The 25,017-nt window shown below is 48.2% G+C and overlaps 2 protein-coding genes across 2 annotated transcripts; one reads left to right on the forward strand and one right to left on the reverse strand.

The window, feature by feature from the left end:
- Window positions 1-66: 66 nt before the first annotated feature.
- UCN (urocortin) lies at window positions 67-2,661 on the forward strand. The gene is made up of 2 exons (XM_027033430.2): window positions 67-852; window positions 1,106-2,661. The coding sequence occupies exon 2, from the start codon at window positions 1,119-1,121 to the stop codon at window positions 1,497-1,499; it is 381 nt and encodes a 126-aa protein (XP_026889231.1). The 5' UTR covers window positions 67-852; window positions 1,106-1,118; the 3' UTR covers window positions 1,500-2,661.
- Window positions 2,012-24,301, reverse strand: TRIM54 (tripartite motif containing 54). The gene is made up of 9 exons (XM_027033424.2): window positions 23,783-24,301; window positions 7,540-7,712; window positions 6,846-7,017; window positions 3,874-3,969; window positions 3,201-3,434; window positions 2,919-2,941; window positions 2,682-2,806; window positions 2,460-2,552; window positions 2,012-2,169 (listed from the first exon to the last, which is right to left on the reverse strand). The coding sequence occupies exons 1-9, from the start codon at window positions 23,948-23,950 to the stop codon at window positions 2,153-2,155; spliced, it is 1,101 nt and encodes a 366-aa protein (XP_026889225.1). The 5' UTR covers window positions 23,951-24,301; the 3' UTR covers window positions 2,012-2,152.
- Window positions 24,302-25,017: the final 716 nt, after the last annotated feature.

Raw genomic sequence — 25,017 nt, forward strand, 5'->3', positions numbered from 1 at the left:
TAACTGGAGGTCAAAGGTATAGTAATACTGTGGCTGTGATTCCCAGAAGAAAAACTCACCTGGCTAAAATACCACTTTGGGGCAAACTCAGTAGATGGACCCACCTTTGTGGTCTGAAAGCACCCAGAGGCCAGAGACCCTCCTTTTAATGGTGCCTCACCTAGACTGCCCTAGAATTTAGACCACGGGGCTGGAATAAGATCAAGAATCCCGCCTGCCTTGCTGCCTCTGGGGTGGTAACCAGAGTCCTAGCTGGGAGCCAGCTGTGCTCCTGATCGCCTTAGGTTGCGGAACTGCTAGCCAGGCTAGGGGCTAGGTCTGAGCAGCACAACCTCTCAGTGCCTCTGGCCCCTTCTAGAGGCAAACAGCAGGGTGGGCGCCACTGACAGCCCAGCGGTCCAGCCTCTCTTTTGTGTGCCACGGGAGACTGGCTACCTGACTGGTCTGATCTGGGGATCGCCCTAGTCCCTGCCGGCAGGTAGAAGACTCTCTCTCTCTCTCTCTCTCTCTCTCTCTCTCATGGCTCCCAGCACAGTCTCTCTCATGGCCCCGCCGGCTTCTCGCTCTCCTAAATCTGGGGCCGCTTCCAGCCCTGGCGCCAGAACGCAGAGTCTCTGGTTCTGAGATGCGCCCCTCCGGGTCTCGCAAGTGGCCGGACTCGAGGCTGCGGCCGTCATTGCTTCTACAATCAGTGCATGTTCCTCGCTGACGTCAGTAGGAGCTGTCCGGGAGCTATATAAGGCTGGCGGCGGTCCCGGGACAGACCCCGTGTTCCCCAAGGCGCCCTCAGCCCGCCCGGGGGACAGAGACTGGAGCGCCGTCCTGCAACGTGCAGACGCTCTCCGGCAACCTGTGAGTGGCTCGGAGGAGCATCCGCCCTGACTCCCTCAGCACCCGGACTCGTCGCATAGCTCAACCATCGCGACTCGCTCAGAGGGACGGAGGGAGGACAGGGTGGCGCTGGGCTGGGCTGCGGCTGGAGGGAAGGCTGTGGGCACGGGCGGCAGCCGCAGGGGCCCGGCGGGGGAGCTGGATGAGCGCGGGAAGGGGAGTGGCGCCACCTGCCCCGGGCGCACCTCACCCTGCGCTACGCCTGTGTGTCCAGGGCCGGCGGCACCATGAGGCAGGTGGGACGCGCGGCGCTGCTGGCGGCGCTGCTGCTCCTGGCGGCGCTGCGCCCGGGGAGCAGCCAGTGGAGCCCGGAGGCGGCGGTCGCGGGGGTCCGGGACCCGAGTCTGCGCTGGAGCCCTGGGGCGCGGAACCAGGACGGCGGGGCCCGCGCGCTACTCTTGCTGCTGGCCGAGCGCTTCCCGCGCCGCGCGGGGCCGGGAGGATGGGGACCCCGGACTGCGGGAGAGCGGCCAAGACGGGACGACCCTCCGCTATCCATTGACCTCACCTTCCACCTGCTGCGGACCCTGCTGGAGCTGGCGCGGACGCAGAGTCAGCGGGAGCGCGCCGAGCAGAACCGCATTATATTCGAGTCCGTGGGCAAGTGATCTTCGGGGGGGGGGGGGGTCTGCGGCCACGAGAACCTCGACCCCCGTCCTCCACCCCCTGGGCCGGGACGTGCGCGACTGGAACTGACCCAGTCCCGCCGGGCTATAGCGGCCCAGGGATGCCCTGAGCACTCTGTGCGTCACCAGTTTTTAATAAAAGTGCTATAGAGCCTTTGGCCTCGGTTGTGGGGCGCAGGGAGCCACGGCAGGATGGGAGCCCGGGGGAAAGTGCGGCCTCCTATGCCGGCGGGAGGGAACCAGATGCTGCATGAGGGCTCCCGCAGAACGGCTTTCAGCCAGGGACCCATGTCCCCATCGCCCCCAGGAACTCAAGTCCTGGTGCCGTCGCACCACCCCGACACTCCTCCCCTGGCACTGGGCTAGCGAACCCGTGCCCTACAGGGGTCATTCCACTTCCGCCCCCCCAAATGATCCCAGATCGGGAGAAGGGCGGGATGATGGTGGGGTCGCCTCCGAAGCCGAGGCTGAGAGTGAGCAGTGAAAGGAGCTGCGGGTTTGGACTCGTTAGCCCTTTATTGAGTCCCTCCCCCGTGGCGGGGCGCCGAGCTGTGTGGCGCGGTGGTCTCTGCGCAGGTCCTCCGCGACCCGAGCGCCAGGCCCCAGGTGCGCGGGCTCCCCAAAGCGGGGGCGGGTCAGTGCCCGCCGGTGCCTGGGAAAGAAAGCTCGGTGGGCAGGCGCTCCGAAGGTACTTGGCGGCTCCGGACCCCAGCTCACCCACTTTCCCCAGTGGGTTTCTCCTCTACCTCCCGACCCAACTCGGTCTTCCCAAGCCCCAGAGTAAAGGCTGGTGGGAAAGTGTACTTCTGCACGCGCGCTAGGGGGCGCGCCCCTCCTGCCGGGGGTTGGGAGGCTCCCAGCGATCCCCGTGCCCCGTGCCATCATCGAAGAGGGGACCGGAGCGTAGGGCCAGCCCCGCCAGGCCCTTCAGGCCACACTCACCTTCCGGCCCATCCGGCCGCTCTTCCTCTGGCCCCGCGCTGCCCTCGTCTCCCTCCAACGCCACCTCCTCATCCTCTTCCTCCCCGGAAGCGCCTGGCCCCAAGGAAAGCGCGGTGAGGTGGGAGTCCCGCTTCTCTGGTCGTGACCCCCCCCCCCCCACCGCGCCCCTCTGGACACCCGGTCCCCGCGGCCTGCCGCCCCCTCCCATCCTGCGTCCCTCACCCGCCTGGAAGTCGATGGTCCTCAGCATTTCGGCCACGTGCTCCACGCTCACGGTGAACTGATCCATGCTTTCATAGCCCGGCTCTGGCCGTCCTGCCAGCTCCACTTTCGACATTGTCCCGACCCTGCGGCGCGGCAGCCGCTCAGCTGGAAACGCCCCCCGCACCCGCAACCCCCTCCGCGCGGCGGCGGAGCCCCGGCAGCCCCTTCCTTGCCCTTCCCGCTCGGCCTACTCACTTATTGATCAGCTCCTTGGCCTGCTGCAGGAAGAAAGGAGGGGGAGCGTAAGCACCGTGCCAAGCGCTGGCAAAGTCCCGTTTCTGGTGCCCACAGTCCCGCGGGGTGGGCCGGGATGCGTATCCCAATTCGTTGAGGAGCAGGTGGACTCAGACGGGGGTGACTCGCCCGAGGCAAAGTGGGGCAGACGGGTGCTGGAGGTAAGACGGGAGTCCCGCCCTCCAGGTGCCCGGGCCCCCACGGCAGCCACTCTGCGGCCTGCCTCCCTCCCCCAGGGCCCACCTGGAGGTAGAGCGCCATCTGTGGCTCCTCCATGGACTGGATGGCCGACTCCACGAGCTTAGAGGAAGCCTCCAGGTGGTCTCCGTACTGGCGGATGAGGCCCCGCACGCGCTGCAGCTTCTGCTCCTGCTCGCGGGCCAGCGCCTGCAGCAACTCAGCCTTGCGCTCTTCCAGCACCGCGCACAGGGCCTCGAACCTCTGGGTTAGTAACTGCTTCTGCCGCCGGCTGTTGTCCTGAAAGAGGGGAGCAAGGGTGAGACCTCCTTCTTGGTCGGGAGAGCACTCCCCGCCAAAGGGAAGCCACCGGGGCCAAGAAAGTACCCCACATAGCGGCAGACCTACAGGTGCAGTCAAGGGCAGGGTCTTCTCAGTAATAACCGTTACAAGATTTTTAAAAATTGAGATATAATTGACTTTTAACATTACATTAGTTTCGGGTGTACAATGTAGTGATTCGGCATCTGTATATATTGTGAAGGGATCACAAGTCTAGTTACCATCCGTCACTATAGTTACAAAGCACAGAGAAGTGAAGTGACTGGGCCAAAGTCACAGAGCTAGCAAGGGGCACAGCTGGGACTCAAACCTAGCAGCTTGGCTAAGCATATCCCACCACTTGTGATTCACCCTCCAGGAACCCAGAAATCTCCCCTCCCTCCCATCCCAGGCTCACCTCTATGGTCTGGCACACCTCCTCCATCTGTGTGATCACTGCCTGCACGCGGTCGTTGCCGGCCACCAGCATTGCGATTCCATCGCTGAGCTCACTCTGCCACACACACAGGCCAGCACTTAGAACTGGGGGGCCCTGCCTAGAGCCGTACCCCTCCCATCCGGGCAGGGCACCCCCTCCACCCCACCATCAGGGCTATTCCAGAGATCTAGATGGCTTGGAACCATCTAAGAAGTGTGGAAGCACATTCATGGGTTCTGGAAGGAGGCGGAGAGAGGAGCCCCTCCACCACCAAATGAGAAAGGAGCAGACATTTGCCAAACATCCAGGCCTCGGGCTAAGTGCTTTATCTGTAGATTCGTGTCTTCCATCAATTTGGAAATATTCTTTGTAATGATCTGTTAGGATACTATTGCCTCTTCTCCATTCTTTTTATTTTCTCCTTCTGTGACTCTGAGGAGGCATGTGTCAGAGCTTCTCATCCTCATCTCCCGGTGCTGCATCCTGGGCTATTTTTTTAGGCCTCTCTTCCTGTTTGCTAATTCTCTCTTCAGTGAAATTTCAACAATTATATTTTCATTTTTTTAAGTTTATTTATTTATTTTGAAAGAGAGAGAGAGAGAGAGAGAGAGAGAGAGAGAGAATCCCAAGCAAGCTCCATGCTGTTAGCACAGAGCCTGATGTGGGACTCCATCCCATGCACAGTGAGATCAAGACCTGAGATGAAATCAAGAATTGGACATTTAACTGACTGAGCCACCCAGGAACCCCTATATTTTCATTTCTTAAAGCAATTTCCTTTTTAAAAAAATATTTTTATTTATTTTGAGAGACAGAGAGAGCGAACAGGAAAGGGGCAGAGCGAGAGAAGGAGAGAGAGAATCCCAAGCAGGCTCTGTGCTGTTAGCTTGGAGCTCATCATGGGGCTCAAACCCACGAACCAGGAGATCATGACCTGAGCTGAAACCAAGAGTTGGACACTTAACAACTGAACCACCCATGTGCCCCTAGAGTTTCATTTTTAAAATCTCTATTTGGTTCTTTGTTAAATCAGCATTTTTGATAATCTATTATTGCCTGTTCTATTCATTCCATTTTTTAAATGTTTATTTTTGAGAGAGAGAGAGTAGGGGAGGAACTGAGAGAGAGGGAGACACAGAATCCAAAGGAGGCTCCAGGCTCGGATCTGTCAGCACAGAGTCGGACGCAGGGCTCAAACCCACAAACTGGGAGATCATGACCCGAGGCAAAGTTGGATGCTCAAACGATTGAGCCACCCCAGGCATCCTTTTTATTCCATGTTTTTAAAAAAGCATTTTATACACAGTGATACTCTATTCTTTAATAATTCCAATATCTGAGGGGTGCCTGGGTGGCTCAGTCAGTTAAGCGTCTGACTCTTGATTTCGGCTCAGGGCATAATCTCACAGTTCATGGGTTTGAGCCCCGCATTGGGCTCTGAGCTGACAGTGTGAAGCTTGCTTGGAATTCTCTCTCTCTTCCTCTCTCTCTGCCCCTCCCCACTCTCTCTTTCTCAAAATAAATTAAAAAAAATTTTTTTAACTATTTTTTTCCATTTTTTTTAATGTTTATTTTTGAGACACAGAGAGACAGAGCTTGAGCAGGGGAGGGGCAGAAAGAGAGGGAGACACAGAATCCGAAGCAGGCTCCAGGCTCCGAGCTGTCAGCACAGAGCCTGATGCAGGGCTCAAACTTGTCAACCGGGAGATCACGACCTGAGCCGAAGTCAGACGCTTAACCGACTGAGACACCCAGGTGCCCCCTGAGCCACCCAGGCGCCCTTAAATAAAAATTTTTAAAAATTAAAAACAATAATTCCAATATCTGAATTCCTCAGGGGTCTGATCTGTACTTTGTTTCTACCGCCTGCACTCATGCGGTACATTTATTTCTGTATCTTCACTTTTGAATTGATATTTTGTTGTTCTTAATCTAAGGAAAAAAACCCAAATACCTAAATTGAGGGTGTTCTCCTCCAGGCAGAATCTGCATTCGCTTTTGTCAAAAGTCAGGTGGCATGACCGACTACCTTAGTTCCTGGGATTCCAGTTTAACCTGGGTTTCTTCAGTTCAGGTGTCCACCTTACAGAGGTCTGGAGACACAGTCTTATCCCAACGTAGTCTCATCCCTCTGGCTCAGTAATACTGCCAGCATTTACCCCGTGGGAAGTCTGGCCTTTTCTGTGCTTACCACCCCGGGTTCTGTGGTCAGCTTACTGCCCCTTCCTCACCCCACTCCACCCCCACTTGGAGATTTCCTTTACTTTCTATGTGCCCACTGATATAATTTTTAAATTATGTTTTATGTCGAATCTAGCTGTGTGTCAGTGAGAGGGCCCGGAGAGCATCTAGGCCACCAAACTGAAGTTGCTCACATCTTCCATGATCTAATTGTGTCCTTACAGTGACTCTCAGAAGCAGGCATTTTCATCCCCATTTTACAAGCAAGGAAAGTCAGGGCCAGAGAGGTCAAGTGACTTACCTAAGGTCACACTGAGTCATGCATAGAGCTGGGACTGTAGCCCTGATCTGCCTGCCTTTACGTGTGTGTGTGTGTGTGTGTGTGTGTGTGTGTGTATAATTTTTTTTTCTTGAGAGAGAGAGGAGACGGCTTGAGTGCCATGTGAGCAAATAGGGGAGAAGCAGGGGGTGGAGAAAGGGAGAGGGAGAGAGAGGGAGAAAGAAAGAGAGAGAGAGAGAGAGAGAGAGAGAGAGAGAGAGAATCCCAAGCAGGCTGCATGAGGGAGGACTCCATCCCATGACCCTGCGACCATGACCTAAGCCAAAATCAAGAGTCAGTTGCCCAACTGAGCCACCCAGGCGCCCCCTGATCTGCCTGCCTTTAAAACCAAGTGCAGTGACTTTTGAACCCAAGTGGAGTGACAGGATGGAAGTCTGAGAGGCTGTCCTGTCTCTGGTCCCACATGCCTGCTCCCTCTGCTGCTTGATACCTTCTGGCGTTTGTAAATGGTGGGCAGGGGGGCCACCTCACAGTCCTTGTGGGCACCGAAGACCTTACAGAGAGAGCAGGTGGGCACTTCACAGCTCAGGCAGTAGATATTGATCTTCTCCTCTTCATGCTCCTCGCACATAAGGTGCTGCTCAGCCTTGGAGTGCAGTGGTCTGGAGGGGAGCGGGCAGGGTGGCGGAAGGGTCAGGGGCCAGGCTGGGGGGAGGTGGGCCCCACAAGTGCAGGTCCCCATGAACACCTTCTCTTCAGCCCTCACCAACCACCAATCACAGTTGGAGCTGGAGCTGGGCAGGTGAGCGACTTCCACAGTGCCCTTCATTCAAGGAATACAGAGAGCTAAGGGGTAGAGGAGGCCTAGATCCAAGAACAGCATCTGTTCCAGGGGGCCAGGGAAGTCCCACAGGGCAGGAAGCCATAGAAGGTTGTCAAGGGCCTTGCTGGTGGACTGCCAGCCCCTCCCCCAGGTGGAGAGGGTGCAGGTGAAGCCCTGCCCAGGATCTGAGATGCCTCAGCTGGGTGACCTGGGGCAAATTCCTCCCCCTCCCAGGGTCCAGTCCTCTAATCACTAAAGAGGCTGATCCTTTCAGCCCTTCCCTTCTGGCTGATTGGTTCCCCTCTCTGTTCTGTGTCCCAGGCCCTGCCCCTTTGAGAGACAAGAGGTCTCGACAGCTCACCGGGAAGACTCTTGTTTGTAAATGTCGATAATGTTCTCCACTAGTAGGTTTCGCTGCAGGCCATAGACGCCATGTCTGTCCAGGACAACCTCATGCCTGCAAGATGGGCAACGGAAACGGCCTCCGGAAGACACAGTGGTGGAGCCCCGGGATTGCCACAGAGGGTTCGAGGCCTGTAGGGACAAGTAGCATGAGAGAACACGCACGGTGAGGCATGGAGGAACGGGGAGGAGGCAGGGGGAAAGGTTGTGGAGGCTGAAATAAAATGTAGGAGAATGGTGGAAGGGGAGGCATCAGCTCCGTTCCTTGGGGAGGTCCTCCTCCTCTGAAAACGGTGGGTGGCCATGGAGATCTTCTTTCCCACTTTTGACTCATTACTCCTTAAGTGTCCCTGCATCCAGAGCCCAACTTTGGTCAAGGCCCAGTCAGGATGGTCTCCCTAATGGGGCCCAACTTGCAGGTGTGGGGAGACATTGGCATTGGCAGGAAGGTTAAGGTTGGAAATGGACTCTGTGTGGTGCAGCCAATGTCCTCCTGGGGCTTTCACGGACCACAGCTAGGGGAGATTCTCTGTAACCCTCAGCAGGGAAGCCCAGACAAGTGCTGAATAATGGGGCACACAGGCCACATCGTGCCGGGCAATTCCTCGGAAACCATTCTAGAGACTGGGAGCCAGAAGTCCTGTGTTCTTGTGCTGCCCTTCATACTGTTCTACCATGTAAATTCGAGCAAGCATTCGATGTCTGGAAAACTAAGGACTACACTGGATTATTCATTCTACAACAAATATTGAGGGTGCCAGGTAATTTCAAGGCTCTGGGGATAAGATGAACAAAAGCCACCCTGCCCTAAGGACAAGCAAACTGACAACTACATCTGGCAGGCAGGGTTATGACAAGAGTCAAGCTTGGAAGGCAGACGTATGAGAGATGTTCATCACTTATACCTCTTAGAGAACTTGCTCCTTCCCATCCTAAAAGGGAGAACCCCACTATGGCCCAGGCCACAGATGACTGGCTCAGAGTTGAGGAGGTGATCACCTGACCCAAGCAGAACCAATCACATTTTCTCTCCAGGAATTTAGAACTGAGACACAGAGGTGGGGGTGGCTAGACCACCTGCGGCTCCGAAACTGAAAAGACCTGTGGAGTTGGGCAGAGAGCTGACATTGTGGAGACACTGCAAAGACACAGTCTTGTGCAAGTGGAAGTGGAAAGCCCAAGGGGTCAGAAAGTATGAACAGGAAGGCTTGTCTTCGGAGAAGACCACAAAGTCAACTTGTGGACAGCAGCAGAGAGAAAAAACTGGTAGAGACTGTTTGTTGTTCCTCAGTATTCACCTTCTCTTCTTCAGTAACAGAGCCTCTGAGTTTTTAGCAAGACATATGGAATAAAGACTGTGTGTCCGGGGCGCCTGAGTAGCTCAGCTGGTTAAGCTTCCGACTTCGGCTCAGGTCACGATCTCACGGTTCCTGAGTTCAAGCCCTGCACGGGGCTCACTGCGGTCAGCATAGAGCCCACTTTGGATCCTCTGTCCTTCTCTCAACCTGTTCCTCCCCTGCTTGTGCTCTCTCTCACTCGCTCACTCTCACTCTCAAATAAAATAAATAAATAAATAAAACAAGACTCTGTGTCAAGTCTCCCTTCCGACTGAGTATGACCAGGTGGCTACATTCTGGCCAACAGGATGTAGACAGAAATGTTTTATGCAACTTCTAGGAAGTATCTTTAATGGAAGGGGCATATGCCCTACTCTTTTCTCCTTCCTGTTGGCTACAATGAAGATGGAGTAGCTCCAGCTGAAGCAGCCATGTGGCTCCATGAGGTAGTCACAGGATGAGAATGGCAACAAGATAAAAGGAGGGAGTCTCTGGACTGCCTACCTATACTTTGGCTTGAGAGAAAGAACACATTTTTTACCTTCTTTAAGCCATTACTATTTTGGGTTTTCTGTCATTTAAGCACAACTTAGTCCTAGCTGGCTGGAAGGCCATGGACTCCTAGAGACTAATGAAGAGAATAGTCACCTGTGACTTTGAAAACTTAGATGTATTTCCTGAAGGTGAGTTTGATGAAATTCTCCAAATCCTCACGCTGGACATCAGCCAGAGGGACCCTTATGTGTGCAACAGCACCCAGGATACACAGAGGGGCATCCAAGTCCGCAGTCTTCTTTGAACCTTTAGAAGCAACAGATGTAGGCAAGGCAGGAAATGTGGCCTCTGGGAAGTGGGCAAGCCTGTACTGGGGAGAGTGACTGGCATGTCACAAATCTCACATTTGGGGGGAATTTCTTGTGAATCCTAAGAAGTTAACACATTAGGCCAGAACCGATTACTTTGAGATTGTCCAAGGCTGCGTTTGTGCCTTTGTCTTTCTCAGTAGCTGCAATTGTATATAAATCCTGCTGAGTTTAGGGTGTGGGTTAAAGTGTAAGACCCCTGGGCTTTTGCTTACTTAATACAATGACCTTTCATTACTTAGAATCCAAGTGAGCAAGGAGGTGTTGGGAGAACTCCAAGCCTGCAAACTCCTGGAGGGATCTTACTTCTCTTTGATTCGCTAGTGGCTAGCATATAAAAGTGCTCAGGAAATGGTTGAATGGGTGGAAATGGGTTTGAATGTTTGAATGGGCTAAAGTCTTAGCCCAGAGCACAAACTTCTGCGTTAGCCTCTCTCCTCCACCTTCCTCCCTCACAGCACCCCCTTCCTCTATACTCATTATTTAACATTCAGCTCATGTTTTGAGGGCCAATTATGTGTCAAGCACCATGCTATATGGGCTTCCCAGACATTATTGAATTTAACCCTCAAGGACTTCTTGTAAATATGGTGGAGGACATGAACATTAACCCCCTAACTAAGACTACAGGAAGTATAGTGACAATGGCTAACCGGACACATACTTCATGCCAGGTTCTTCTCTAAGCTCTTTTATCTGTATTAACTCATTTAAACCTCTTATCGACCCTTGAAATAGGTACTACTATTAGCCCCATTTCAAAGATACGAAATTGCAGCCCAAAGGTGTTAAATAAATTGTACGGGGTCATCAGATAATAGATGGCAGAACCAATATTTGAACTCAGGCACTCTAACCCCAGGGTCCATTCTAAATATCAATATGCTAGAAGTGCCTGGGTGGCTTGGTCAGTTAAGCATCCAACCAGCTCAGGTCATGATCTCACAGTTCGTGAGTTTGAGCCCCGTGTCGGGCTGTGTGCTGACAGCTCGGAGCCTGGAGCCTGCTTAGGATTCTGTGTCTCCTCTGCCCTTCCCCTGCTCGTGCTCTGTCTCTCTCTGTCTCCCAAAATTGAATAAACATTAAAAAAAAAATCAATATAGTACATTGTCAGATGGAGTAGAATTTAGGCCACCTGAAGGATGATGCCCAGAGCTAACATTCGCCCCTCTGAATCGCAGGTAAAACAGATTTTAGTTAGAGTCGTAAAAGGCCACACATCAACCCTTCACAAAGGAAACAACAACCTAAAAGTGAGCTGTGCAACTGTGGATTGATGTTATTTGAGCTGAGGTAAACAAAACATGACCCATCAACCCAAAACCCCTTGTGCCATGAAGCAATACAAGGGTCCGGCTTGCAACCAGAATAACCTGTGTCTCTGTGAAAAGGAAAGGAAATCGCTCAAATCTCAGGGAGACCTGCGCCCATGGATCTCCACATGCCCTCAGACTAGCTAGTTCACCAGATTCTGTGTGAAAAACATACTGAGGCGATATAACCAAATTGAGCCACTCAGCTGCCTGCTAATCCGGGTCATACCCCTCTAATTCACCACAGAAGCCAAAGGACTGGGCTTGCAACAGAGATGCAAACCGATGGGAACATCCAGCTAGCCAGTTTACAGTTAAGTGGACCGTGGAAGAAAGCCAAGGTAGACGGGGGGTTGACTAACGAATTCATCCTCAGCCTCAGATAAAACTGCCCTGATTCAAAGAGGAATGGTAAGCAGAAGGGATCCAAAGGGAGATGTAAACGGACATAATAAAAAAGGAAAAAGAAGGCATGACAAGCAATGGATAGACGAAGAATATGCTTTGTGAGAAGAACTGCTTCTAGACACAGTATTTCAATCTAACACTTTTAAAGAAAACAGGGGCACCTGGGTGGTTCAGTCGGTTGAGCGTCCGACTTCAGCTCGGGTCATGATCTACAGCTCATGGGTTCGAGCCCCGCGTCGGGCTCTGTGCTGACAGCTCAGAGCCCGGAGCCTGCTTCGGATTCTATGTCTCCCTCTCTCTCTGCCCCTAACCCACTCACATCCTGTCTCTGTCTCTCTCAAAAATAAATAACATTAAAAAAATTTTTTTTTAAAGAAAGAAAACATAGTCTCTTTGATTAAAGAAGAGATATAAGTGATCAAAGCTGGGAGAAGTGAAGGGAAATGGCAGAATTAAGAAATCAAGTAAAATATGTTACGAACATAGAAGCGAAATTCACTCATGACACTACAGCAGGAAGTAGAATGGAGACACTGGTGGAAGTCACGTAGATCATAGTGGAAAATAACAGGGTAAAAGCAATCAGGACTACGTGCTACAACGTGGATCAACCTTGAGGACTTTGTGCTAGCTGAAATTAGCCTGCTGTGAAAGTACAAATACTGTATGATCCCTCTATATGAAGTACCTGAAATAGTCAAATTCATAGAGATAAAAAGTAGAATGGTGGTTACCAGGGGCTGAGGGGCAGGGAAGCGGAAGGTTATTATTTAATGGGTACAGAATTTCCATTTGGAATGATGAAAAGTTCTGGATACACAACAATGTGAATATACTTAATGACACTGAACTGCACACATAAGAATGGTTAAGATAATTGGGGTGCCTGGGTGGTTCAATCGGTTAAGCATCGGACTTGGTTTTGGCTCAGGTCATGGTATTGTGATTTCTTGAGTTCAAGCACCATGTCGGGCTCTGCACTGGCAGCACAGACCCTACTTGAGATTCTCTCTCCCTCTCTCTCTGCCCCTCCCCAACTCGTGCTGTCTCAAAATAAATAAACTTAAAAAAAAAAAAGAATGGTTAAGATGACAAATTTATATTATGTGCATTTTACCACAATATAAAAAGTTAAAAAAAAAAAAAGCAATCATGACTTGGGACATCTGGGCCAAGGAAGCAGATTTGGGTGGACCGGGAAGCCCACTACCTCTTCACCACTTCCTCACCAGGTAAAGACATTTTAGCAGCTCATCCCATTGGCTAATCACTGCCATTCTCCTGGGCCCCAGGGGTCTGAGAGGCAAGCAGTATCAGGCAGTCTCCCCTAAATCCTTTGTCTGAAGAGCACCTTTCTGGGGAGAGGACACCAGCAGGCAGGTGGGAGGGAAGGGTTGCACGTCTGCCTTCTTTGCAGTTTGGCTAAGGGCTGGTGCTGATGCAGGTACCGCAGCTGACAGCAGATTTCCCAGTCGTCTACTGGTCCCATGGTCTCCTCCCTCTCCCAAAGCTCAGTTCCTTCTGCCACATCCTACCTCTGGCTGGCTGGCTTTCCTCTTAACCTCCAGGGCATCCCCTCTTTTCTGTGACTGCTTCAGCCATGCCCCCGCCTCCAACTCCACACCCCATATCCTTTGCTAGTCAGTCTGTGGTATATGTATCAAAGGTGCCCTTTGGTACTAGGGCTAAATTTCTAGTAATGAAATAGTTAAGTTTCTTTTGGATTTCCCAGGCTCTTTAACTCATGGCGCACTCATGCTGCTTAGAGGCCCTCTCTGTGTTCCTCATGAGCTAACTCAGTGTTTCCCTAAATACGGTATACATACTGATGAAGGCATGATGATTTCAGGTGGTATGAGGATGGACATTTAAAATTTTTGTGCGTTGGGGCACCTGGGTGGCTCAGTCGGTTAAGCATCCGACTTTGGCTCAGATCATGATCTTGTGATTTGTAGGTTCGAGCCCTGCGTCGGGCTCTGTGCTGAAAGCTTGGAGCCTGGAGCCTGCTTTGGATTCTGTGTCTCCCTCTCTCTCTACCCCTCGCCTGCTCACACTCTGTCTCTCTCTCTCTCTCTCTCTGAAAAATAAACATTAAAAATTTTTTTCTCAATTTTTGTGTGTTGATTTTAATGCGTATTAGAAAAAATAACCAGCCTATATAACTAGGGATTTTTCAAGGATTATGTCATTTAGAATGAAGATAAAGTAAATATTTAAGCTTTAAAAGTGAGCCCCTTTAAAGGAAATAATCAACCATTGCACAGGTGGTACCCAGCTATGGCAAAAATCAGGAAGGCTAAATGAGAGGAAGTCTGAGGAGTCACTCTCTTTTCCTGACGCCCTCCTCAATTGAAACTTATTTGTCTTGTGTCCCAAACCTTTTGCAAATGTTGGGTGGCTACTTTGAGAAAATCACCTGTACTGGATATGTGGATAAAATGGTTACCCCTTGGGGCACCTGGCTGGCTCAGTCGGTTAAACGTCTGACTCTGATTTCAGCTCAGGTCACGATCTCATGGTCATGAGATCAAGCCTCACATGGGCTTCGTGCTGAATGTGGGGCCTGCTTGGGATTCTCTCTCCCTCTCTCTCTGCCCTTCCCCTGTTCATGTTCTCTCTCAAAACAAACAAATAAACATTTTAAAAAAAGGTTACCCCTTCTTGGTAACATCTCTGCATTTTAACAGAAGGCATTTAATGCAGCACTATATAGGGAAAGTAGCAATGATCTGAAGATCTGGTTTGGGATTTGCCATTTATGACCTTAGGAAAATAATTTCTCTCAGGGCCTCAATTTCCTCAGATCTAAAAAGAGGGCTCTGTACTTAGCACTTGCTCCCTTCAAGGGCTGATGTTCTGTGAGCAATGGGCATTGACTGATATAATATGGTAAGAGTTTCAGACACCCTAATCGGACGAGGAAGGGAGCTGGTGGTTTTTATAACAACCTTCCCCTCTCACACCATGTAGGCTACCATCCCCCTCTTTAACTTTGACTCCTGTGATTCAGTATCTCACTTGTTTGTGCCTCCCCCAGCTGGCCCTGGAGCGCCCTCTTCCTGCCTGATATAAACAGTTCCTGAAATCCCATCTCTGAAATAGTCCTAGTGTGTTTGTTTGTTTTTACATTTTAAAAAAGAGTTTATTTTTTTAAGTTTATTTATTTACTTCGAGAGAGACAGAGCACACAAGTGGGGAAGGGGCAGAGAGAGAGAATCCCAAGGAGTCTCTGCACTGCCAACACAGAGCCCAACGTGGGGCTCGAACCCAGGAACCGTGAGATCGTGAACTGAACCGGTCAAGAGCCAGGTGCTTAACTGAGCCACCCAGATGCCCCTAAAAAGATTTTATTTTTAAGTAATCTCCACATTCCACATGAGGCTCAAACTCACAACCTTGAGATCAAGAGTCAAGTGCTCTGTGAGTTCAAGCCCCACATTTGGGGTGGAACTTACCTAAAAAAAAAAAAAAAAAAAAAGCCACACTATCGAATGAGCTGCTAGGAGCCCCTAGTTCTAGGGTGTTTAGATGGATTTACACGTTCTATCATTTGCATTATCTATGAGGTTTGAATTTTATATAATGTACCTGTATTGTTTTTGTAATCATAATAAACAATAAAATTTCTTTTTCGTATAGGAAACATTCTGGTTGCTTGACAGCAGAGGAGCAATTAAATGAGTTATAATGGAATCATTATGTAATTATCTTAGAGTTCTTTGTAACATGGAGAGATACTCATGTTACAATTTCATTATTATTTTTAATGTTTGTTTATTTTTGAAAGAGAAAAAGAGAGTGTGAGCAGGGTAGGGGCAGAGAGACCGGGAGACAGAGGATCTGAAGCGGGCTCCGTGCTGACAGCAGAGAGCCCGATGTGGGGCTTGAACCCACAAACTGTGAGATCATGACCTGAGCAGAAACCAAGAGTTGGAAGCTTAACCAATTGAGCCACCAAGGGACCCCTCATGTTATGACTTTAGATGAAAAAAAGCAAGACATAAATCAATATAGACAGTAGGATCCTAATTTAGGAATGGGTGATGGGATTCACAGGTAATTTAAAATTTTTCTTTGTAGTCATTTACATTTCCCAAATTTCTATGGACTCTGAATTACCTTTAAAATGCATAAATATAAAAGTTAAATATTTTTGCAGTAACTCTCATTGACTGATAGAATTGTGGATTATTCGGTTCTTCTTTTCTTTTTTTAATAAATTCCAAATTTTGTACAAAGATTTTGGGGTTTGGAAAAAAACTTTACCTTTTAAAATTGCAATGCTCAGTACTGACATAAATGGAGAGGGGGCGCTGGAGTGCCATAAACGCCAGGAAGATAAACCAGCAGGAGAACGGTAAAAAACTTTGTTAGTTCAGAGGAGGGGATGTTTAAGAAGATACCATTTTTAAAAAATGGCAGAGAAGGAGGGACACACAGAATCCTGAGCAGGGTCCAGGCTCTGAGCTATCAGCACAGAGCCTGATGTGGGACTCGAACGCACGGACTGGGAGATCATGACCTGAAGTTGGATGTTTAACCGACCGAGCCACTCGGGTGCTCCCAAGAAGATACCATTTGAAGACAGGGTAGACAGGTAGCAGGCGGTTAGGTAGGAAAGAGTTTCAGGAGACCAGAGAGACTATAGGATTTTAGGTTATAAATAGGGGAGTCATGGTGGGGGGGGGGGGCGGCTAGAAAGGTGGGTTTTACCATGAAGGACTTTAAAATTTTTTTTTTTTAATTGTGGTAAAATCACAGAGGGCTTTGAATTTAAGGGTAAGGATCTGAACTTAATTTTGTAGCCAAGGTTTGTGAACTAGGAGAGAAAATAAGAGTAAATATTAATCTCGGGGCGCTTGGGTGGCTCAGTCTGGTTAAGCGTCCAACTTTGGCTCACTCAGGTCATGCTTTCGCAGTTTGTGAGTTCGAGCCCTGCATCAGGCTCTGTGCTCACAGCTCCGAGCCTGAAGCCCTCTTCAAGTTCTGTGTCTCCCTCTCCCTCTCTGCCCCTCCCCTGCTCTCTCTCTCTCAAAAATAAACATGAAAAAAAAAAAAGAGTGAATATTAATCTCACAGGTAATTTGGATAGATGGGAGGGGAGAGAGAGGTTAAAGGCACAGATCAACTGGGAAGCAAGTGCAGTAGTCAGTGCAAGTCACCTGCCTGCCCTCAGGTGGTGGCAGAAATCTTGGGAAGACTGGGGATGCCGGAGGTGGAATCAGTAGGACTGGCCAATCACTTAAATGTGGGTGGGCTGTGGGGAGAGGAGAAAGTCAAAGACTATTCTAGCATTTCAAGCCTGGATGCTTGGGAAGATGCTGGTGCCTTGGGAAGATGCTGGTGCCTGTAATGCAGAAGTATTTAATCTGGGGACCGTAGCCCCAAAAGATCCATGACCAGAATTCTGTGAACTCAGATGAGAAAAAAAATCATATTTTTATTTTCATTAAATAGCATAAATTGGACATTTCCCTCAATTACACATGTAGGCAACAAACCACAATTTTAGAGCACTTTGCCACCTACAGAAATCACAGGTATTTTCACATCACAGTATTGTTGTTGATCGAATATCCAAAAATAATTTATGCTTATCACTACTTCTAAACTATAGTAGTTACTAGGCCCACTGCTTGATCTCATTATTTAATGTGTTAATCAAGGAGCACATACATTACTCTATCCAATGTGTTCTTTATTATTGACTGATTGATTGATTTGAGAGAGATAGAGATCTGTCAGACATGTTCTAATTACTTTGGTAATTATATTCCAGTGTTTCTCAGGCTTTTTTCATGACTGCTCCTTCCAGAAAGCTTTTAAGACATGTTTGCCCCTAATAGCCATCCCTTCCCCATTAAATTTAAGTACCCAAAATCGACAAAAGTGAAACTCATAGAAGCAGAAAGTAGAAAGGTGGTTGCCAGGGGTGGGGGATGTGGGAAATGAGGAGATGCTGGTCAAGGGCACAAACTTTCAATTCTAAGATGAGTTCATTCTGGGGAGCTGATGTCCAGTATGGTGACTATAGTTAATAGTTAGTTATATATTTCATACTTGGCAATTGCTAAGAGAGTAGCACACAATGGTAATCGTGAAGTGATGGATGTGTTAATAAGTAATCATTTCACAGTATCAAATCATCATGTTGCACACCTTAAATATGTCTAATTTTTGTCAATTATATCTCAGTGAAGCTGGGGGAAAAAGTTTTACGTGAAAGCAAAAACTAAATAAAAATTTTAAAATACAATCACAATAAAAATTTTTAATACCATGGATATTCTTGGGGCAATATCACCCCCGTTGAGAATGTATGAGAATGCATGCTGTGTTCTAATGAAATCCATTTTCTTTATAATCATATATAGTACATATAATTTTTTTGTAGTACATATGCATTTAAAAACATTTTGGGGGGGCACCCGGGTGGCTCAGTTGGTTAAGCGTCTGACTCTTGATTTCGGCTCAGGTCATGATCTCACAGTTCTGTTCGTGAGATGGAGCCTCCTTTAGATTCTCTCTTTCCCTCTCTCTCTGCTCCTTCCCTGCTCTCATGCTCTTGCAAGAGAAACAAATAAACATTAAAAATATAAATAAATAAAAGCATTTTTCTCACATAAACCACACACATTGCCCTTAGAGTCCACAGGCTTCACAAACTGACAAAGGGGTCCATGGTCCAAAAAGAGATTACTTCCTGCCCTGATTGTGAGTCCTACATGGTCTCATGACAGACAGGAATTTTATACACTAAGGTGTAGATGGCAACTTTCTTAATACATTTCCATAGCTGACAGTCTCTACATTGGACTAAAGATTTCTCAGCTGACTAATATCCAGATAGCAAAATCCTATATTCTGCTTCTGTTTATCTTTGTATTTCAAGACTAAGAAATAACACTGTATGTTAACTAAGTGGAATTTAAAAAAAAAACACTAAAAAAAGATGCAAGTTTTTGTAGACAATTGTTGTAGAAGCATATGGGAATAGGCCTGTTCTTAACTCAATGAAACTACACTGTATATAATGCATCTTTGAATTAATATCTTAAGATACAAGCTTTTGTAAACAATTGTGTAGAAGCATATGGCAATAGACCTGTACTTTAAAAAGACTAAAAATATAACTGAAAATAACTGACAGGCTTTATTACACACTTAAATTTTGTTCTTTCCTTAAATCTTACCTTTACACAAGAAAGCCAGCCCCATAAAGCAAAATTTCATGTGCCAATGAGGTGATGTGTAGAGAAAATTCCATCACTCTAGGAAACAGAAGACCTACATTTATGTCCCTACTCTGTCCCTTTGTAAGACTATAACCTGTTTCCTGGGTTGTCCCTGTAAAATGGAAGTAACATCCATTCTATCTAACTCAAATGGAATCATGAATATGAAGGTACTTTATAAATTATAGAGCGTTTCACAAAGAGTGGTTAACAATCCTAAAAGTATATGACCACATAGAACCACAGGTCATGAAACAACTGTTCCTTCTTCACTGTGGAGGATACAATGGAATGCAATAAATAAATGGAATTTAATTCTAGGCTATGTTCCAGGCTTTTGTATGGCATACATTCCATGAGCTATCTCTTTTAGGCTGTATGGTGCTTCCTTTCTTTGTAATATTCCATAGCATCTAATAGAAATGTTCTGTCTAGAAAGATGCTCTGTGAGTTCAAGAGGGTTGCTGGAGGCTATTTCCCCCAAAATGGTGACCTCGTCAATGAGGAATAGCGGACCATGCACGTCCCTTGAGCCACACCTTCACAATATACTGGAGAAACCATGGCAAAACGGTAGACAGAAGATCAGACATTTGGAGAAATGTTGAAGAGCCTTAGAAGAATCCAGATATTGGCCACCAGTGGGTGGGAGAGGGATTCTGAGTGGAGGGTTAGCTTTGCCTGACAGAACTTAGCAAAGAGCCTGGCACAAGGGGTCTGTGGCAGGAGACTGGCTGGAAGGAAGATCAAAAATCAGAAGAGTGAGACAAGTCAGGACACTGGTAACAGAATAGAAAACACTTAAAAAATGGAAATCCATAGTAAAATTTCCTGAATTTGTGAAATCAGATTGTTGGAATTATAAGGATATTGAAGGTCAGTTTAGGGGTACCTGGGTGGCTCAGTCAGTTAAGCATCTGACTTCAGCTAAGGTCACGATCTCATGGTTTGTGAGTTCAAGCCCCACGTCAGGCTCTCTGCTGTCAGCGCAGAGCCCGCCTCAGATCCTCTGTGTCCCCCCCACCCCGCTTCTCTCTCTATAATAAAATAAAAATTAAAAAAAAAAAGATCAGTTTAAAGCATCCTATTAACCCATGTATGCGTAAACAGGCTTGAAGAGGTAAAATAGCCTGATTGACACCACACGGCAAATCAAGGAAGAGGCTGGTGGGACTAGAACTCGGGAGCTGAGTCTAGGTTTTTGCTCTCCACTAACCCAGTTTCTCCCGTCAAGTAAGCAAGACCCCTAACACTGCCATAAGGTAAATGCCGTTCACAAACTTGCAGTGAACCAATTTCTCACAAAGGAGACCCACCCATGGTTGGGCTGGGGAGGTCCCTTGGGAGCAGGGGAAGTGGTGGAGGAGGCAGGCCTGACAGCGGGTCCTCACAACGAACTGGTAACGAACTGGCTTTCAAGGTGGAGTGAACCAGAGGGCATGTCTTTCCTGGACTGCCCTTTATTACAGAAGGCGGCGGCGGCCCCTTTCTTCATATTCCCGTATCTGCAAATCTCTCCCTAAATGGACACCCTCCAGAAACTCTGTTCCTCAACAACCTTCTGGTTGTCTGTTAAATTACAACAGGTTGCAGCTCATAAACGAGTACCCACAGTGAAGTGGGGGCAGGTACAAAAATAAACTGAAGGCCTGCTTAAAGGAGTTTAGAAGTGACTAGAGTTTACAAATACAGAAACGCATGGGAAGATGTTTGTGTCAAATTCCCACACCAACAGCTTTCCTCTAGTCAAAGTGCTTGGTAGTTGAGTGGGTGCAAGTGTGGAGAAAGAGGGAGGGAGAAATTAGAGGGGGTTAATGTGGTATTTTGGTGTCTTTTCTCTTTAAAGTCAGGGTGAAGGAGATGTATTACAGCTCTAAAGGAAACTAGTTAAATTGTGATGGCAACTATGTAAAGATACGTATGTCAACAGGGGCTTGAAAGTAATATGCAAAGGAGAAAGTAACTGTGCTGGGAAAGTACGATAATGGAAGACTTTCTCCCAAACCTTTCATACTATTCAACATTTTCAATGACATGTTTTAGTTATTCAAATTTGCTTCCTGACTCTCTAGTTAACCTGATGTTATAAAGTCACAATTCCCTAAGTTCTTTTTTTTTTTTTAACATTTTTAAGTAATCTCTATGCCCAAAATGCTGCTCAAATTTATGACCCCGGGATCGGGAATCGCCTGCTCCACAGACTGAGCCAGCCAGGTGCGCCACAGTTCCCTGAAATTCTTGTTTGTTGTTCATCACAGCAGTTGTTAAGACAGCAAAACACTGGACACCATCTAAATGTTTTAGAGGACCAATGAAACAGACTGTGGTCCAGTCAGAACAATGGAGCAGAGCACTATTCAGCAATTTAAAAATGAAAACGTGTATCTGAATGTGTAGAGATGGAACAACCACCAAGAGAAAGCAAACAAAGGCAGATGTAGGACAGTGAGTCTAAACACACACACACCCCACACTCGGATGCAGCTATCCATGGAAAATTTCTGGAAGGATACCCAAGAAAGTTGGAAATGGCTACCTCCATTTGGAGAAGGGAACTGAGGGCCTGGGGTTGTCACTTTTCATGATACAAACTCCTATTTGAAAGAAAAGTGTGTGTGTGTGTGAGAGAGAGGGAGAGAGAGAGAGAGAGGGAGAGAGAGCGAGAGAGAGAGAGAGATACCGGTATAACTTTTATAAGTTCTATTAACTTTCTAGGCAATGTTCTCAGGGTATTCTTCTTAAGTGGTTTTAAGACAGAATTACCAAAAGTCCTAAGCTTGTTCCCATATTTAGAAAACAGACAATCTGATTATGCCTACAGTTGTCAAAATGTGGAGGCAATGTGAGAAAAAACTAAATATGCTCATCTTTCAGAGGGAGATCTACTAAGATGTATATACAGAAGTGCAGCCAAAGAACTGGGTCAGCCTCCCACCAGGCTGCCCCAAATAAAGCAGAGCAAGGAAATGAGCTGTTCACTCTTCTCCTTGGTGGTGGTGGCGGGGGGGTGCCCAGGGGTGCTCTGCACTTTAAAAAGAGACACATCAGTCCAGATCCACAGAACCATCCCAAACCTCTGGGAATCCTATTGTTTCCTAAATATTCTGCATCGGATTTGACTCAGTCCCTTTCTCTCTGGGCCCAATCAGTATTCCAGAGCTTCTCCTTTTTTTTTTTTTTTTTAATTTTTTTAATGTTTATTTATTTCTGAGAGACAGAGCATGAGTGGGGGGAGGGGCAGAGAGAGAGGGAGACACAGAATCAGAAGCAGGCTGCAGGCTCTGAGCTGTCAGCACAGGGCCCAACATGGGGCTCGAACTCACAAACCATGAGATCATGACCTGAGCTGAAGTCGGTCGCTCAACCGACTGAGCCACCCAGGCGTCCCGGTATTCCAGAGCTTCAAGGAACCAAAACAGTGTGCCTGAGTACAGAGCACTGACTTGAACAAGAGAGGTCACTTAAACATCATCTAGCCTCCCTATAGATAGGGAACTTGTCTCTGGGTCCCTCTGCCTGATACTATATGCCTCCTACTTTAATATTCTGACCACTTTTTTTCATAGGACAGATTACCTTCACTTTCGAAATTCCTCTTTGCTTTCATGTATCTCAAGATTTAATGGCAGGATGTTTCACTACAAATTAATGAGAAGGGATGGCAAAATCTTGTTGCCATTCCCTCCTAGGCATCTCAGCCTGGAGGAAAGGTACTCAGACCAAGGGGAAAACTAAGATGGTGGGCAAGGCGAAGCCTCTAGTACATGACTTGATGTCCAAGATGAGCAGACAGAGAGCAGTCAGCCTTTCCCAGAGACAGACAATCACTGGCTTTGAGATACTCTGGGGCCAAATAATGTAATGGCAGGTTTAGACACACAGATTAGGAGATGAGAATGGGCCTCAATGGGAAGATGGCATACAGCAAAGGGTGGGTCACAGAGCATAGCTGTGGAATGGCTGACTTAGCCCATTGGTTTTTCCCAAACACACTACCCTGAAAGAACCAAAAAAGTCTTGATTAGGTTAAAAAGCATTTGTGTTCAACATTATTTCCTTCTGAATTCTGATATGGTTGAAGGATATGTGTTCAAATGTTCCTTCTCACTGCCATGCCTACTAAGCTAGCCAGCTCTGGTCTATTCAGAGATTTTATTTCACTTGCAAGGTGTGTGTGCGCATGTGCACGCGCACGTGCGAGGAAGAGCACACAACTTTCCCCTTTATGATCTCTTTACGATCTGTGATCCTTGTTTCAGTGGCACAAGGCAAGAAAGAAAACCCGTTTATAAATGATTTTGATAAATGCTGCTTTTCCTTTTGAAACCAGTAGCTAAAATGACATTTGTGAATTCGGTTAGCTACGTATGCTTTGCCCCATGACCTCACATAAACCAAAGGTGGTTGCATTTCTCTGCATTCTTTCTGCTTAAGTGACCACAATCCTTTCTAACCAGCAGGCCCTTTTATTAACCAATCTGGAGTGGGGCACTGGTGTGAACTTTTAGTTGGGGAGAATTCCCAATCTCCTGCCCACTAACTCTGCCCCAAAAGAGGATGTGCTGAGCTTTGCCTCAAATACAAATAGTTTCAACCTGAGCTTTTCTCACAGGGCTTATTTTTTAATGTTTCATTATCTCAGTGATATTTTCTCCAAATCTTCCCTACCATTCTCAAAATCTGAAACTCCAAACTGGAGTGCAGAGTCTAGCACAGACTATTACACAGCCTGGTGTAGGATCACCTCCCTCCCAGTTTGTAGTTTCTATGGGGGTCTTCTCTCCTCTGCAGATGCCGGCATTCCAGCCGCGGTCTGTGCACACAGGCTGTCAGCCAGCCTGCAGAGCCACTGCTGACTCATGCTTACATTGTGATCTACTAGGACCCCGAATCTTCTGCTCTTCTACCAGGACAGCCAGCACCCACCTCACGGAGCACTCTGCCCATCCCCTTCTGGGGTCTCAGCTCTGACCTGATGACAAGTCTCCCGCAAATCCGCACTGCGTCACCTGGCCCTGCCCTCCCCCCTCCCCATCCCTGGCCCACCTGGAAGACGTCGTTGGCACACTTGCGGCACAGGTTGTGCTGGCAGGGCAGGATCACCACTGGTTTGGAGAACATCTCCAGGCAGATGGGGCAGATGAGCTGCTTCTCCAGGTTGTCCATGCTGTGTGCATCCCCTAGCAGCGGCTTGAAACCCACTGTGAAGTTCATCCCCTCAGCGATCGTGCCTGCCCTGGCCTCGGCCTGGTCCTGGCCTTCCCTCACTGCCTCTGGACCCTTCCTCGCTTAGACCGTCCGTGGATTCTTGTTCCCTTCTACTGCTCACTCTTGAAATAGCTCTGCTATCTCTCCTGTCCCCTCCTCCAACAATTCACCTCGTCCTCAGATAGCTGTTTTCAGACACTTCTCTATTCTTTGCTCTGTAACCCAGCCAGACACATGTAGCTTTATCTATCCCTCCCTCCCTGAATGACTCTGTCCCTGGAAATTTCTTTTGTTCCCCAAATGACTCTTGTTCCCTCTATGGGCAGCACTGTTTGTCCCTTACTTCCCAGAGAGGAGATTAATTTTAACATGGGGGTAGGGAACAAGGGGCATCTGCATGACATTCCAACTCCCAATTTAGCTCATGTAAGGCGAGCCACAGCTGTCACCAAGTGAGTGACCCTGACTCACTCGGGAATGGGTGACTCCCTTAAGCAAGAGCAGGGGTGAGCTTCACTGTTTATGGTGAAAGGTGGGTCTGCAAAGGTGCCAGGCGCTCACACTCAGAAGGCTCCTATGAGCCCCTGACCCCCATGCTCTGCCTTGGGCTCTTCTTCCATGGCAGTGATACACAATCTAAACTGGCCTGGATGAGAGGAGCCATACATGACTCAGGGTGGCAGGAAAGATCTCACCAGACCTACAGTCAGTGAAAGTTTCTGCCTCCAAGGCATAGCCAGTGACCTTTACCTTCTTCTGCTGATCCCTATAAATCAGAACAGGGGCATTGGCGACTAGAGAGAAAGGCTCTGGTCCAACACTTCTGGTCCATTGTTGTTCTTGCCCAGAACCTTCTTATACCACCCTAGGAAAAAAAAAGCTAAGGAGGCTAGAGCTGGCAGTCGCACCAGGGCCTGGAACGACCTCATGAGCGTGCCTCTGAAAAAGTGTGGGAATTTGGTCCATGAACACATCACTGGAGCCACTCCAAGGACTTTAAATTTGTTAGGAAATCGAGAGAAGCTGAGCTGAGCAGAAGGGACCTGAGTGCCAGGAACCTATTTTGGGTACCA

Source organism: Acinonyx jubatus, chromosome A3, assembly GCF_027475565.1.
Source record: "Acinonyx jubatus isolate Ajub_Pintada_27869175 chromosome A3, VMU_Ajub_asm_v1.0, whole genome shotgun sequence".
Taxonomy (NCBI): Eukaryota; Metazoa; Chordata; class Mammalia; order Carnivora; family Felidae; genus Acinonyx; species Acinonyx jubatus.

What these genes read in the sequence shown, in the direction of transcription:
- TRIM54 (XM_027033424.2), bottom strand. Translation starts at nt 23,950, where the DNA reads ATGAACTTCACAGTGGGTTTCAAGCCGCTGCTAGGGGATGCACACAGC. An exon ending in GTGCCAACGACGTCTTCCAG is followed by an intron (nt 7,713 to 23,782) that starts GTGGGCCAGGGA and finishes TTGTCCCTACAG; the next exon opens with GCCTCGAACCCTCTGTGGCA. An exon ending in GCCAAGGAGCTGATCAATAA is followed by an intron (nt 2,807 to 2,918) that starts GTGAGTAGGCCG and finishes GCCGCGCCGCAG; the next exon opens with GGTCGGGACAATGTCGAAAG.
- UCN (XM_027033430.2), top strand. Translation starts at nt 1,119, where the DNA reads ATGAGGCAGGTGGGACGCGCGGCGCTGCTGGCGGCGCTGCTGCTCCTG.